This window comes from Ammospiza caudacuta, chromosome 1, assembly GCF_027887145.1.
Source record: "Ammospiza caudacuta isolate bAmmCau1 chromosome 1, bAmmCau1.pri, whole genome shotgun sequence".
Classification (NCBI taxonomy): Eukaryota; Metazoa; Chordata; class Aves; order Passeriformes; family Passerellidae; genus Ammospiza; species Ammospiza caudacuta.
The window spans coordinates 136,161,457-136,176,033 of NC_080593.1; the positions used below are offsets into that span (position 1 = coordinate 136,161,457).

At 36.1% G+C, this 14,577-nt stretch overlaps 1 protein-coding gene across 1 annotated transcript in view; it reads left to right on the forward strand.

The window, feature by feature from the left end:
• Positions 1–14,577, forward strand: part of MMP16 (matrix metallopeptidase 16) — a 163,218-nt gene that overhangs the window by 122,501 nt on the left and 26,140 nt on the right. The window contains exon 6 of the mRNA XM_058809292.1: positions 741–958. Coding sequence (XP_058665275.1) covers positions 741–958 — 218 coding nt within the window. The remainder of the gene's footprint in view (positions 1–740; positions 959–14,577) is intronic.

The window sequence follows — 14,577 nt, forward strand, 5'->3', positions numbered from 1 at the left end:
ACCAAAGGACATTGGAAAAAGCTGAGATTGTCCTGTCTCTAATGAATATGACATTATTTGATCTAAAAATTTGGTCAGTAGTAAGTAGCAGGTATGCTACATATGTGCATGTGTGAATTGATGACTATATATTAAAAATATACGTTGAAAATCTATTGACTGATGATGATCTTATAAGGAACAAGATCTTTTTTCATTTTTTTGTACGAGAGAAAATGTCCTGTTATCAGAACTCAATTGGTAAATAATTTGCTTTGAACTATTTCTCGTCTGAAATGATGGTGGCCTAAGCATCCTTAGAAGGTTTTATTGGAATGTTTTTCCAAAAAGGAAGATTTTAGGTAATGAAAATTAATTATTTTCCTTGGTTTTGGTAGTCATTCTTTATACCCTTTATAAGCACTGCCTGGTTGGTAACTGGAACAGGCTCCCCAGGGAAGTGGTCACAGCACCAGCCTGAGTTCAGGAGGCACTTGGACAATGCTCTCAGGCACACAGTGTGACTCTTGGGGTGTCCTGGGCAGGGCCAAGAGCTGGACTCAGTCATTCTGATGGGTCCCTTCCAACTCAGCATATTCTGTGATTCTATGATTCAGTGATTTAATAACATCAGAAAGGTATGTCAGGTCACTTTTTCATGCCCCTTTCACTGTTGGGTTTGTACAGCTCACAGCTGGCTTTGTTGTGTACGTTTCCTTTAGTGGGTTTGTATATTACATCCAGCTGCTGTATTTTTAAAGGTCCACCTGACAGGATACCACCACCAACCAGACCTCTGCCAACAGTGCCCCCACATCGTTCAGTCCCTCCAGCAGACCCACGGAAGAATGACAGGCAACCAAAACCTCCCCGGCCACCCACTGGTGACAAACCTTCCTACCCCGGAGCCAAGCCGAACATCTGTGATGGGAACTTCAACACTCTGGCTATTCTTCGCCGGGAAATGTTTGTTTTTAAGGTAGGAGGCTGTGAATTTTTCAGTGTTACATCAAATGTCTACATTTCTCTTTTTTTTTTTTTTATATAAAGCAAACTCTCATTTGTCATGACTCTACATTCCCAGCCTGCTCACAGTTAGAAAGTTCAAGAAAAAAATTTTAAAATAAACATACACATGGCTTAAACATCTAGCAGGGGATGGCTGTAATGTTCTATTTTAAGAAAATACCCCTGTCAGCAGAAACTGCAATGCCTCAAAATGTAAGGGTAAATAAATACTGCATGTTATGGAAAGATAAAAAGTGTAAATCAATTCATGAATAATAGGGATGGTTTTGTTGGAAATACAGCCACATGCCATCATACAGTAGATACTGTTAATTCAGTACTTGGCTTTTTTTCATGGAACTATAATTTTAACTTTATGATTAGATCTGTCATTTATAAAGGAAGTTTGTCATTGTGTTGTGGTTGCATTGAAACCACAATATCTTACTAAAGGTCTTTGCCACAAAATTCTTACTGCAAATGTGCCATTATTTATGTCCGTTCATCTTCTTGCTCTGAGCTGATAATGGGGTGTATATACAACAAACTGAAATAAACAAATTGGACTGAAAGGCAGTCTTTTAATAGAAGCACTTTGCTGAGGCTCATGGACATCAAAGGCATCTTTAGCAGGATGATCTGCAGTATGGTTTCCAGAAGGCAATGAATGTTGGAGAAAAAATTACAGAATCATTATTGCTCAGTCTCTTAAACCAATTTCCTGTCAGGTAATCTTGTGCAAAAGATTCAGAAAAAAGCAAGAAGATAATCTGTTTTGTTTTTGTTTTGTTTTTTTTTAAGTAATAGCGTGTCACATTTGCTTAAGCAATAGGAAGTGTGAGATCTTTGTTTTGTAAATGTGTGATAGGATCCTTTTTATCTTCAGTATTATAGGTAGAGAAGAAGGGCTTTCCATGTGACTAGATAAGCATTGTCTCTTCAGCAATAGTGTAAGTGCAAGGGAAAAACAATGTATTTGTCCCAAAACATGAAGCTCCCTGTTCAATTTTGTTGTCTTTTCTGATAGGACTCTTTTCTCCCGTATGTGTTTTCTTTTTATATAATCCATTTTACTTGATAAACCTTATTAGCAATGCTACCCAGGCTTTCACTTTCTTTAGCATATCTAAAAAACATGTACAAATAGCTTTACATTTATTCATTCAAAATTATTGAGCTAACTTCACAATCCAATGGACAGGAAATATTTTTCCCATAAACAGCTAAGGATTTTAACAGCCTAGGGCTGTCAGCCCATTCCATTTGAATAGATGGTATATGGTGAAACACTGGGAGGTCCTGAACCATCAGTCTTTTATGACTAAAACTCAAAGGTTGAGGAAGAACCTAATTTTCTAACTTGACATTAAACAGGATATTAAAATACCTACTTCAATCTCATGTCATCCACCTCAAGAGCAATAGAACATATTCTCATTTAGTTTAGACATAAATCAATAAACTGAGAAATTCCGTTCCACTAATACAAAATTTCCTGTCTAGGCAAGCCTGTGTTCCTGGATAAATATATTCACCTCCATTAATAATGACTCTTATCTCATCTGATTGAAAACAAATTAAGTTTTCTTCAAAAATGTTTACTGCTTACTGCCTAACACCACATATTTACTATAAAGTGTGTATGCTTGCTAGTGTGCTGACTGCGTTTATGTTCCAGAATCAAAATTCCTTTCATGATGATTCCAATGAGGAAATATGATAAAAGTCTCTCCGAGAAAAATGAGCAGTAACAGAACGCTTCTGGATTTCATGTATGCAGTCTGACTCCCCAAATGAAGTCACTGCAAACATAAAATCAATGTGCTAGGAAGGGAGGTAAGAGGTCACCTTTGTTGAGGTTAATTTCTTTAGGGTCCTGCAGTTTCCCTTTTTTCCTCAGGATGCCTAGGAACATAACAAGGCATGCCTTGGATTAGGGTGCTAAGCAATGGAATTTGCCTGAGTATAGGGATTTTGACTGTGTAGAATGAGTGTCTTTGAATGCCTGAATTAGTGATCCTTAAGTGTTTTCTTCATAAATTAATTTGCTAGTGAAGATTTTTGTCTGCTAAAGGATTTTTATTAACTGTTTGGGATTTTTTGAAGGAGTATCAGGGGATGATTTTAAGGGAGGACTATAAAAGGGGCAGAAAAGAGAGAGTTAGAAAAGTCAACTTTGTAGAATCCTGTGGTGTGGGACAGGTTATAAGGAAAAGCTCAGTGTGTCTGAATATAGCAGAAAAAGAGCAGGAATTAGTTCTTAGGAGGTGAAATAGGGACTGAACACAGAGAAATCATCCAGCAAAGGAGGAAACCAAGCTGGAGGTTCTGTGATCTGTCACAAAAAAAAATAACCCAAGCCTCTTTTCCCTTACTCCTTAATGATAGTGCAAGGGAAGACTGGGAGGGCATGAGTGATGGGCTGGGAGCCAAGTACAGAAAGGTGGAGAACAGGGCATTGATGACAGAGCTGTACCAGGTGGAAACAATTAAAGAAGAATTATGACCTTCATTGGAAGAATTATTGCTGGATAGTTCCCAGATGAGTTAAATGAATACAGTTGGAGGCTAATCAAATTAAAACATTTTCTTTCTTTGTCTTTATCCAGAGGTCTATAATTATTGTCTAGTGGCAAATTTTACTGCATCCTGAATGGAAAGTATACCATATACTGATTTCAAATTGAAAATAGCCTTTTTTAAGTCTCAAACTCAGGAGCTCGATTTGTTTAAATAATCCTTGAAATTGCTTGGGAACTTGGCCTCAGAATTGAAGAATCTTAGCACTTTTGAATAATTAAATTATAATTTAAGCATAAAACTGAAGCATGAAATCTAACACATTGAGGTACACTGTTGATTTTCACAGTAAATGACAAACATTACTAATTTCAAGTTTGTTTTCTCTTCGCTCTTGATCTTTGGTTTTAAGGCAATATGGCATTCTCAAATGGATATACCCAGGGCAAAACTGAATCACACTAAATTTAAGGAGAAAATGCAATTTACACTTATCCATCCCTTTTTATTGTTTTGCCATCACTTTGGCAAAGTAACAATCGTAAAAACACTTGATAAAATTTCTAGGATCATAAAGATGAAAAACAGGGGAACTCTTCTTGATCTAACATAAATATTAAATGCAAAAGTGAAGCAATCAACTTACTAAAGATTCTCCAATGATCACAAAAATTTATAATTTTACAGATCACATTTTTTTGGTAGGAATTATTGAATTTTAAAAAAAAGGTAATTATTTTATGCCAAAATATACACATATCAATATCACTGACATATAAATGTATTGTCCCGAGAGGATTTCTTCCAGAATTGTTTAAATATGATGCCCTTAAAATGTCCCTGCCAGCTGTAAGGTTTGGGGACACAGTATGCTGTGCAATGAAAAAGTTTGTTAAAATCAATGCATCATAACTATTGGTTTCAGTTGTCACCAACTGATAAATATTGCTGTTATTTGATTCATGCTTGAATTGGTATAAGGAACTATCAGGACAGAAGAATTTCCATGCCAAAATTCATGTGTGCCAAGTTTTTATCTTTGGATAGCTACTTAGCTTCTGTATTTATACTTTGTACAATTACTATTTTGCTGTCACACTCATTTCCAACCTTTTCTTCTGTTTAGTTAGAAGTCCCCTGGGACACAGAAAAATTGGCTGAAAATGGTGAAAAAAGAAAGGTCTTTCTTTTCTGGGCAAGTTATGCAAAGTGTCTGCCTTTAATGAAAATCCTCTCAGCCATTGTGTGTAGCAGTATGTGGTACCCAACAATACTGTCTTATTAATGTCTCCTGAGAGTGCCTCCAGGGCTAGTGCATCATGAAAAGAAACCCCATTGTCTAAGGTCTGCAGAAAAAACCCATTAGTGAAGAAGTTTGCAGCATACACTTCAACTTTCTTCCTTGTGTCCTGTGCAATTCACACTTTGTTCCATGGCAACAAAATTACCTGTAGCTCTTGTTCATCAAACGGTGTGACTGCTGGCAATATCCTTTTCCTTTACGTTCTTTTCAGTCTCACAGATTTTTTTAAATCTTGCTTTCTTGAGCAAGTTGCATCTCAAAAAGTAAGCATATGTTGAATTTGTCCTTCATAAGCATCAATTAGAGGGACAAGTTACTGTCCTTTTTTTATATGACACAGGTTTTTGTTTCACAGAAGAACATTTCACAGAGCTTGCACTGGTCCTTTGTTCAACGCTAAATCCCTAGGAAACAAATGAATGCATCCTGTATAATCTCTAATGGTTTTAGTATTCATGTTGGAAAAGTTAACTCCTTGGAGAGTAGCATTTTTTAACTACTTTCATATACTGTGGTGTGTGTTGATATGTAATTTAAGTATTAGATAAAGAATTTTGTCCAACAGACAAATACTATTTACAGCTCAGAGGAATGTCTTCTGAACACTGCAGATGGTAGAATATAGAACTAGTTTGAGGAAGTCCTTAACAGGCTGTAGTATTTTTTCCACAACTTGCAGAAATTTGTTTTCTGACTCTTGATCTGCTAAGAACCATTGTAAAAACATTTATGACATGCCAAACAAGCCAAGTAAATTAGGCTCTAATTACTCCTTGGCATTAGTTTAGACTTTGATTGCTTTCATACGTAACAGTACAGATTCCATTTAATATCCCTCTTAGAACTGTGTATTTATATACATTATGCCATTAAACACAAAAGGAAAAAAATCTGTTTCTTGGTATGTGGTAAACACACGAGAAACTTTTAAAGCATTTTAGCATTGGCTATTTAATCTAATTAAAAATATGTGAGACAGAGGGAAAATAATACTAATGAAAGCAGAGGCAAAGAAATAGCTATAGTATGAGACTTGATTTCGCTGTATTTGAAAGCAGACTTTTTTTTCAGAGCTCTTGTGGTCTGTTTGTGTAGCTGGTTTTTGTCGTGTCATGCTGTGGGTGTCTGAGCTGTCAACTGCTGCCTGGGAAAGTTCAGCAGAGGATCCTGAGCAAGTAGGCACTTTGTGATCTGAGAGGGAAAACCACTTAACATCTTAGCTGTAAAAGACTTGGAACAGTAGTTCAGAAGTATCTATGTCTGTAGAGAGCAGACCCCTTTTGCCTTTTTTTTGTATCATGTTGGGAAGAACAGCTTGATGGAGTTTGCCAGTTTTGAACTAATCAGGGAAGGAGAGCTGTTTTAATTCAGGTAATTCAGTTTATATGTTGAAATGAAGAGAAAAGCAGCAAAAACTCAGTGGGGATTTCAATGTATTATAATATAGCAAGCTAACTGGAAATGTACATCATGGTTGTTTTATGAGACAAAACCAAATTGTAGGATGTCATAAGGACACAAGCAGGGACATGCTGGGATGCTAAAAAGTTATAGCTTGTCTGTTTTTGATAATTGAATACTTTCACTGACAGATGTAAAAATATTCTCCAAATGTTACCTCAGCCTTTCAATCTGCTTCAAAGCTCGGAAAGGTTTCTAGCTAACACATTTCACAGCCTTAAAATGGGAAGTACAATCTGTTCCTTACAGTGTGGAAAGTGGGTAGTATATTCCATCCAGCTGCAGAGCAATTTAGACAAGAATGTAATCACCTGGGTGATAATTTTACCAGAATAGTTCTGTTTAAAACCCTTCTACCATCTCTCTTTTTAAAAAGTTGTCTTGAACTTTATTACACAATTTGAAAGACGGCAGCCTAGTCATAGGAATACTTATTATTTAGCACCTACATGCATGTCTGTATATATAAATGTAAACTTTGTGTATAGAAAGTTCTAAAAAAATCCTAACTCTATTTTTAGGGCTTTATTATCAATATCATTGATATATATCATATTGAAACTTGCAAGCAACTTGAACTGATTAATAGTCTGTACTATCTGCCTAGTAAAATTCCCATTAGTCATGTAGTAGCCCATTAAGAAGTATAACCTCACCAGGATGTATGAGTCAGTATCTTCCACAGGGCTTTAGATTTGTCAGGAGAGGGAGTACTGTTTTTTTCCAAAAGGCTGTGTTTTCATTGGCAAACAGTGTGGTGTAAAAGGATTTAATCAGTAGTAGAGCAGATGGTACTGAGTTCCTCTCATGTCCATCATATGTGCTTTGCTTTTAATTAGATACAGTTTGTCCCCTGAGGCCAAACAGTTGTACAATCCTTGTGGTTTAGATTTTTCAGAAGAGTAGCTATGTCTTAGACGCTGCTGTCGTTGACTGTGGACCCCATGAAAGTGCACCACACCAGTGTTTCATCTAATGGTGGCTATTACCATCTTGTTAATTTGTAATTGCTCACACCATCTTGACCCAAATAAACCCTCACATGCAAAATATATTATTATTTCTTCCCATACAACTTTTTGCATGACACAATTGTACCTGTTGTATACTACCTCCATACTACAAGTTTACATTGCAATACAGTTGAGGAAGATGAGCTAGATTGCACAGCTATGCTGAAGAATTGCCTTGAACGTAAAAGCTAATATTCTGAATTTTATTTTCCCTGAAAGAAAAGCAAGACAGATGATTTTTTAAATTTCAAATTAAACATGTGGAAAAATAATTGTCCCTTCTGTTGTGACTTTTTGTAGCAACAGAAATATGAGCACTAAAATATCATAGCCTCCCAAAATGTTTCTGTCACTTATTTTTCCCACTTAACTCCAAAGAAAGTTTCAAGTATTTCTACATACTCTCCTAAAACCCCTATAGGTCCTTTCCAACCTCAGCCTTTCTGTGATTCTGTTAGTGTGCTGAAATTTGACTGTTTCACCCATTTATTTCCCAGTAGCATTTGCTCCATCTCCTTTGGAATATGACTGTCAGGGGCTATAGCTAGTGAGATTTGGTCAGGAGACTGTTTTGTGACTTTTTCATTCCAGCTCAGAGAAACAGACCAGGCAGAGGAGACTGGGGTGTGTGTCACCTGCTCACAAACACGATCAAGAGAAGTGCAGGGGAAGGAACGTCCCCCCTTTCTGTCTGTGTGAGACAGATGCTCTGCTGCCTCCCTCCCCTGGGTCAGCTTTCAGAGCAAATCATCCTCCTTCCTAGGGTCAGGCTCTGAGCTAGAATACTTTATTCAAAGGCTCACTTGGTCCTGTCTCTTTGAGACTCTCCCCATCTCATGATGAGCCATTAATACCCACAAGGTGCACTCGCTAACCCAGAGTCTCCTCACAGATAAAAAGGAGCAATTCAGGCTCTTCAAAGGTTTTCACAGAGTTGGGCAGTTTGAGTTTAACACGAATACTGGAGTGAATTGTGGGAATTATTATACAAAGGGGTTGCAGGCTTGGGACAATATGTAAAAATTCTGGGCAGTTAAATGTGAATCTAAACAAATTCTGATTTCTGATTTCTGATTTAGTGTTAATCTAATAAATACTGGAAATGTATTACTAAATATTTAGCAAATACTTGGCAAACCATTGGCCACAGTTCAAAGAATTACTCATTCTTTCGAAGCATTTTTAAAGTAGAGTGGAACTGGGGCAATCTGAGGCTCTCTGGTACTGCTTTATGCAAAAGGATAGAGTGGGTCAAACTTTTATGTATTCTTAGGAAAGTACTTGTAATTTGAACAAAAAAATAGAATTGCTATTCTTTCTCTCTCCAAAAAAATAATCCTCCAACAAATGATAGTGTGCTTATATGGTGTTACTTGTGCATTTAGAAATGCTATTTTTATTGGTTGTTGAAAATAACAGTTCCTTTTTTCCTGCCCATATGACAACTTTGTTCTAAAATCTACTTGATCATTAAAAATTGTGTTTTCAATCAAGTTTTACATACCACCAAATGTAAGGAATACTGAACAATTATGGATCTGCATAAAACTATTAAATAAGAGAAAGGCATTAAAAATAAAGATAAGCAAATCCATGTGAAAAGACTAATTTGGTAAATTTATTTCTTGTGCATAAGCCAGAAATAGGCAGAAAATCTCAGTGAGGAAAATAAATGCCCTTAATGGACATTCACACTTGAGAAAGAACTAATGATGTCAAATAAAGTGGAAAGATGTAATCCTGGCCGTTTTCCTTCTCATAGTTACAATATTTGTTTCCTAAAGTCAGGGAATCCTATGATCCTATTAGGTTTTCACTTGTTATTTTAATACAGTAAACATAAATAATCAAAAGTTTTACCTGAATTCTAGTGTGTAAAAGGTATTTAGTTTTGTAGAAGCTACGTTTTTTCAGAGGCTTAGTGTTTGGGTGTACTGATTAAAAATATTGGCAAGAGAATAGAAAAAAAAATTATTGACAAAAAATAATTACATAAACTCGCAGCAAGGAATAATCTAAAATTACATGGAGGCATATCTTCAATTTTGTGCCACCAACAAGTGTTATCTTGTAATTTTAACAATACATTTTAATTGAAGCTACATCTTAATTGAACCAAAGGGAGTAATTGCAGAAACACTTCAAGCACAAGGCTCAATTAAAATTTCTTCTTGTATAAAATTGTGGCCTTTCAACTAATTTATGTAAATGTTTTGGAAAACAATTTGAATGGCTTGTAATTTAAACTTTTTCAAGCAGTGGTATTATTTGCTTATATTTTATTAATCTTCATTTACATCCAAAGCTTTCTATTCTACCAGTATTTGGAAATTTATAATTTCTTTGATTCTTTTTTTTTTTGTCCCTTTCAAGGGGTTGAAAGTCCACATTGTAAAAAATTGGCAGGGTTTTAAATGCAGGTAAACTAATCTCATTTGTTCCTCTGAATGAGCCATTTCCTATGCAAAATACTGCACTACTACACAGCTGAGGTCTTAAATAATGTAAAGCACACCTATATTTACTTTTTCAACAACTTAGTGAAACACTATTCATACTCTTGACAATCTGTTGAAAAGTATTGAAAATTTATAGCATGTTTACTTAAATGCTGCATTTCCTTCTTTTTTATAAGCTGTAGTTTGAATATATATTTCAAGTGTTGCTTTCTTTGCCTATTGGTCAAAATCTTGGCCCACTTGAAAGTAATGGTAAAAAACTCCAGTGACTATAACACACTGGTGATTTCACTTGGTTTTAATTACCTTTGGTATAATGAAAGACTATCTATTATGAGTAATATATATTAGGGAATATCACAAAAGAAACAACAGATAAGCTTGTAATACCAAGTGTATGAAATAAAAAAAAAAATTCCATGCAAAATCGAATATGATTATGCTACATTTCCAGTCAATAAATCAAAATTACACAGAGACCATTTTAATTCATTATTTGACATATTTGTCTAATGAAAATATCTTTACCAAGGAGAATCGGCTGTATTAGGTCAAAGGTTATACTTAATAATGGCAGAGTTCAGTCCTTTCCCATTCTCTGTAAGACTGCACCAGCATTTCTTCTCAGTCTTATCACAATGTGCCTTTAATTTTGTGTTGGAGTGATTTTTGGCCAGCCCATTATAATAGCCACAGTCATTTGCTGCTTGAAATTGTACATTCCCAGCTTATCTGTAATCAAAAGTAGTTTATGACATTACATATTCACAAAAGTTGTTTATGACATTGCATAAAAAATTCCTTCACTTTCTACAAGATCTAATCCCTGTATCTGAGTGACAGAGGCAGTGAGAAGAGACAATTGAATATCTATAATTTTAATATTTGTTTTGTCATGACAGGTGTTATTGTTGGCTGTGGTTTTCTGGGTGTATCTCTCTTAATGGCCTGTTTTGCTCATTGGCCATTGCTGTCAGCCTCAAAGCTGAGACACTCTAGAAATTATCACTGTTCACCCACTGATTAGTGTGGGATCTTCTACAGTCATTTTTCTAACCCTACCATGTTCACAAGGGAAAACATTTACTTAGCCTTGCCCCATACTTTTTGGAGTTGAATTTGGTACCCAGATTTTTTTTGTTGTTGTTGTTGCCAGCACAATATCAGAGAACAAGCATTTAAATGAGAACAAAAAGCAAGTATCAGCGTCTTATCTTGCAGAGGCTTGAACACAAAATAACCCTCATGCACTCACCTGCAGGACAAGGAGCACATTTCTCAAAGGAGAGAAAGGACCTTAGTACAGCAGCTACCAGGGCCCACTGACAGCTTTAAACTACATTGGAAGGGGAAAAAGGGACAAAACCAGTGATAAGCAATGGACAGTGATAAATAGTGGGATGGCATGCCAAAACTTGACAAACTGAGAGCTAGTGAGAGCCCTTGGGGCTGGAGCTGCCCAGAAATGTGGGGGACAATAAAAAGAGACTGTAGTAAATGGGATTACATCAGGCTGGTAGTCGTCACTAGTGGGGTTCACATGACTACATCTTAAGGCCTGTTCTCTTCTACACTTTCACAAACAACTTGAATGCAGAATTTGAAGGGATGCTAAGTTTGCCAATGACACTCTATTGGGAAGAGCTGATAACTCCATTGAGGACTGAGAAGCCCTGCAGATATGTCAACAAATTAGAGGGTTGGGCAATCACCAACCATATGAAGTTCAGCAAGGGAAAGGGCTGGATTCTGCACCTGGAACACGGCAAATTAGGATGTACAGACAGATTTCAGAACAAGATACTGGAGAGAATGCTGTGGAAAGCATCTTGGGGGGTCCTGGTTGATGGAAAGCTGAATCTCAGTCAGCAGTGCCCTGACAGCCAGGCGGGCCAGCCCTGTCCTGGGGTGCATCAGGCACAGCATCACCAGCCAGGCAAGGGAGGGAATTGTCCCACTCTGCTCTGGCCTGGGGCACCTTCAGTGTCTACTTGTTACAGGCCTGCATATGTGGACAGAGGTGGCATGACCCTGAAATGAGTAGTGTGAGTAGTGGAGGTCCTCTTTGATTTCCCTTCAAACAGTGTATTAAAGAGTGAGATATCATCTGGAGAACCTCCTCCTGGTTAGAACAGCTTCAGTATCTTGTTTATGAATGAACTGTCCTAAACTACTGCAAACAGGAGGAAATATTTTAATTACTCCCTCTTGCTTTCACCTGTTGTTCTGACATGACTCATCATGCACTCTTCAATTCTGCTGGTTTCCTCAGAGATTTCATGCAATGTGCAGTGTGGAGAAGGCAGAGAGACAGGGTAAGTGGTAGCATGAGCACATACACAATCTGCACATAGGAGCACATTGAATGGCATATATGTGCAAAACCATGAAATTTGGTTTCGTGAATTGTGAAGATTCAAGGGAGGGACGTGATTTTTAAGGGTTAGTGACACAGCTGATTTCACATGTTGTATTTTTACTACATGTTTCATTTATTCATTAAATGTTTTATTTTTTTCCCCTTACTTCCTTGTAAATGTTTTCCTATTATTAGTTATAGAATCATAGAATCAGAATGGTTTGAGTTGGAAGGAACCTTCAAAGATCATCTATTCCAAATTCCCTGCCATGGGCTGGGACATACATTTGCATATGGAAATAAATATATCTGCATATGAATATGAATTTATGGATGTGACAGAAATATGAAAATACAAGTGATATAGTGTTAAATAGTAATAACAATTCTTTCTAGTAAAAAGGTTAGTGTTTAAAGGAAATTAAATCTTTCTTTACATGTAGAAAAAAATGTTTGGAGTACAATTTCTCTGGTCCTACAATATCAATGATAGACTTGGTTGATTTTGGATAATCCTGGTAACATAGTTTGTCACTGCCTCATCCTCAAAAGCTTTTGGCCAACAAGAGTGAATAATAATGACTGCTGTTTTATTTTCACATGAAAACAGATTTAGAAGCTTCCTGTAGCTGAAAACTATGCTAAGTGATCTCATAGATATGCCATAGATCAAAAGTCACAATCTTATTCATGCAGATGCACATTAATTTTTACCAGGTGAATCCTTCTCTATTCTATTTGGAGGTTTTTAGTCTTCATGCTTTGCCATGAATATCTGTCTGGATTAATGAAACTAGAAATAAGTATTTATGGTTTTGGCTTATTCATAATTTCTCTATTTGAATTTTGTCAGTGTTTTTGCTGCCTGTCTCTGGAAATTTTTGGTGAAAAAGGTCATACCCTCTCTTGTTTTATCTGTAACTTTTGTTTATCATGGCCTCCATTCCCTGCTCATATATTTTGTAGGTAAAAATTAGGAAAGATAGTTGAATTTGCTCTAATGTGACCTTTTGGTTTATCAGAGAGTGCTTGAGTCATTACAGAGAGCCTGATGACTCAGACGTATTTGTTATAGTTTTTAAAATAATCTGCTTACCTCTGGCAGACAGTGAAGCATCATATTGTAAGTGATGGAGTAACAAGTAGGAAAAAAACCCCAAATTATTCTGATTTCATTGCAGGGGATGGTCAGTATTGTTTGAAGAAAGATAAGTCGGTCCTGAATGATTTTCCCAGGTTTATATGTGAAGTTACAGAAGAAATGTATGCACACAAACCCCACTATTCTTTATTCTCTTTTCATGGACCAGGATGGATAGCAAAAATAAACTATGAACAACTCTGGAAAAAAATCCCTAAATTTTCTATAGGATCCTAGATGGTACACTTCTTCTTCAGGAAGGAAATTTCTGTTTCTGTGCTATTGTTGGTAAGGCAATATAGTTTTGTGATAGGAAATACTGTTTTGTGATAGGGAAAAGAATCTTGAAAATACTGTTATGCTCATACTCTCTCTATTCCTAGAAAATTTCACGTTTTGAAATCTTTTTGACAGTTTCATTAAAGAGAAAAAGGTAGTCCACAGTTATTGATCTTTTTTTTAATGAAATGGTAAAAGAGGTTGCAAAATGATAGAAGAAAAATGAAGAGTATGACATTTAATATCAAAGATTATTTGGCTGATGGAGAGAGTTGTACAATTAGTGTTACTGTGCTTTCAAATAGATTAGAGGCTCATATGTTTTTCAGACTTAAGCTATCAAAGTGTCATAGAAAATAATGGGTTATCTAGTTTCCCCAAAGAGTGCATCAAAAGTAGAATGTGTTATTGGAACAGAAATATCAATAAGTAGGTGTTGGTCAATGCACAAGGAGATTTGACTCATTCAAATGATATTCATTACATGTCCCATGATATTTCAAACAACCAAGATCATGTGTTGACATAACCTATATAAATGGAGGCCTCCAAGAAGCCAATCTACATTCCAAATTGGTGTTTGTTTTCCAGTATTATTTATAAAAAGAGAAGGATAGCTACCACAAAGCACATATCTTCACCTCATATCATAATGCAACTACATTTTCACCCCTTGTCATTGTTTATTCCCTCCTATATACCTGCCTGGTTTTAAAGATAATATATCAAAGATCCCTTGTTTGTATCATATGACATAGACAGATGCATGTATTTGTGAAATTGTGATTTTTTTTTACATTTGGATCATCTTTGTTAGAATATTTACAGATTCTAACCAAGAAAATTGGTAATTTTTTTAGTAATAAAAATGCCCAAGTTTCTTATCTTTCCATGGTGCAGAACACGCCACTGCTCCATGAATTCATGGAACTCATTGCTTTTATGTTAACTCCCTGTGGGAAAGGGCAACAGATCTGGGTTCAAGAACATTTACACATGGTTCTGTAGTCTCAAAATGCAATCACTACTGAGGAAATAAACACTTAATTGCTCTG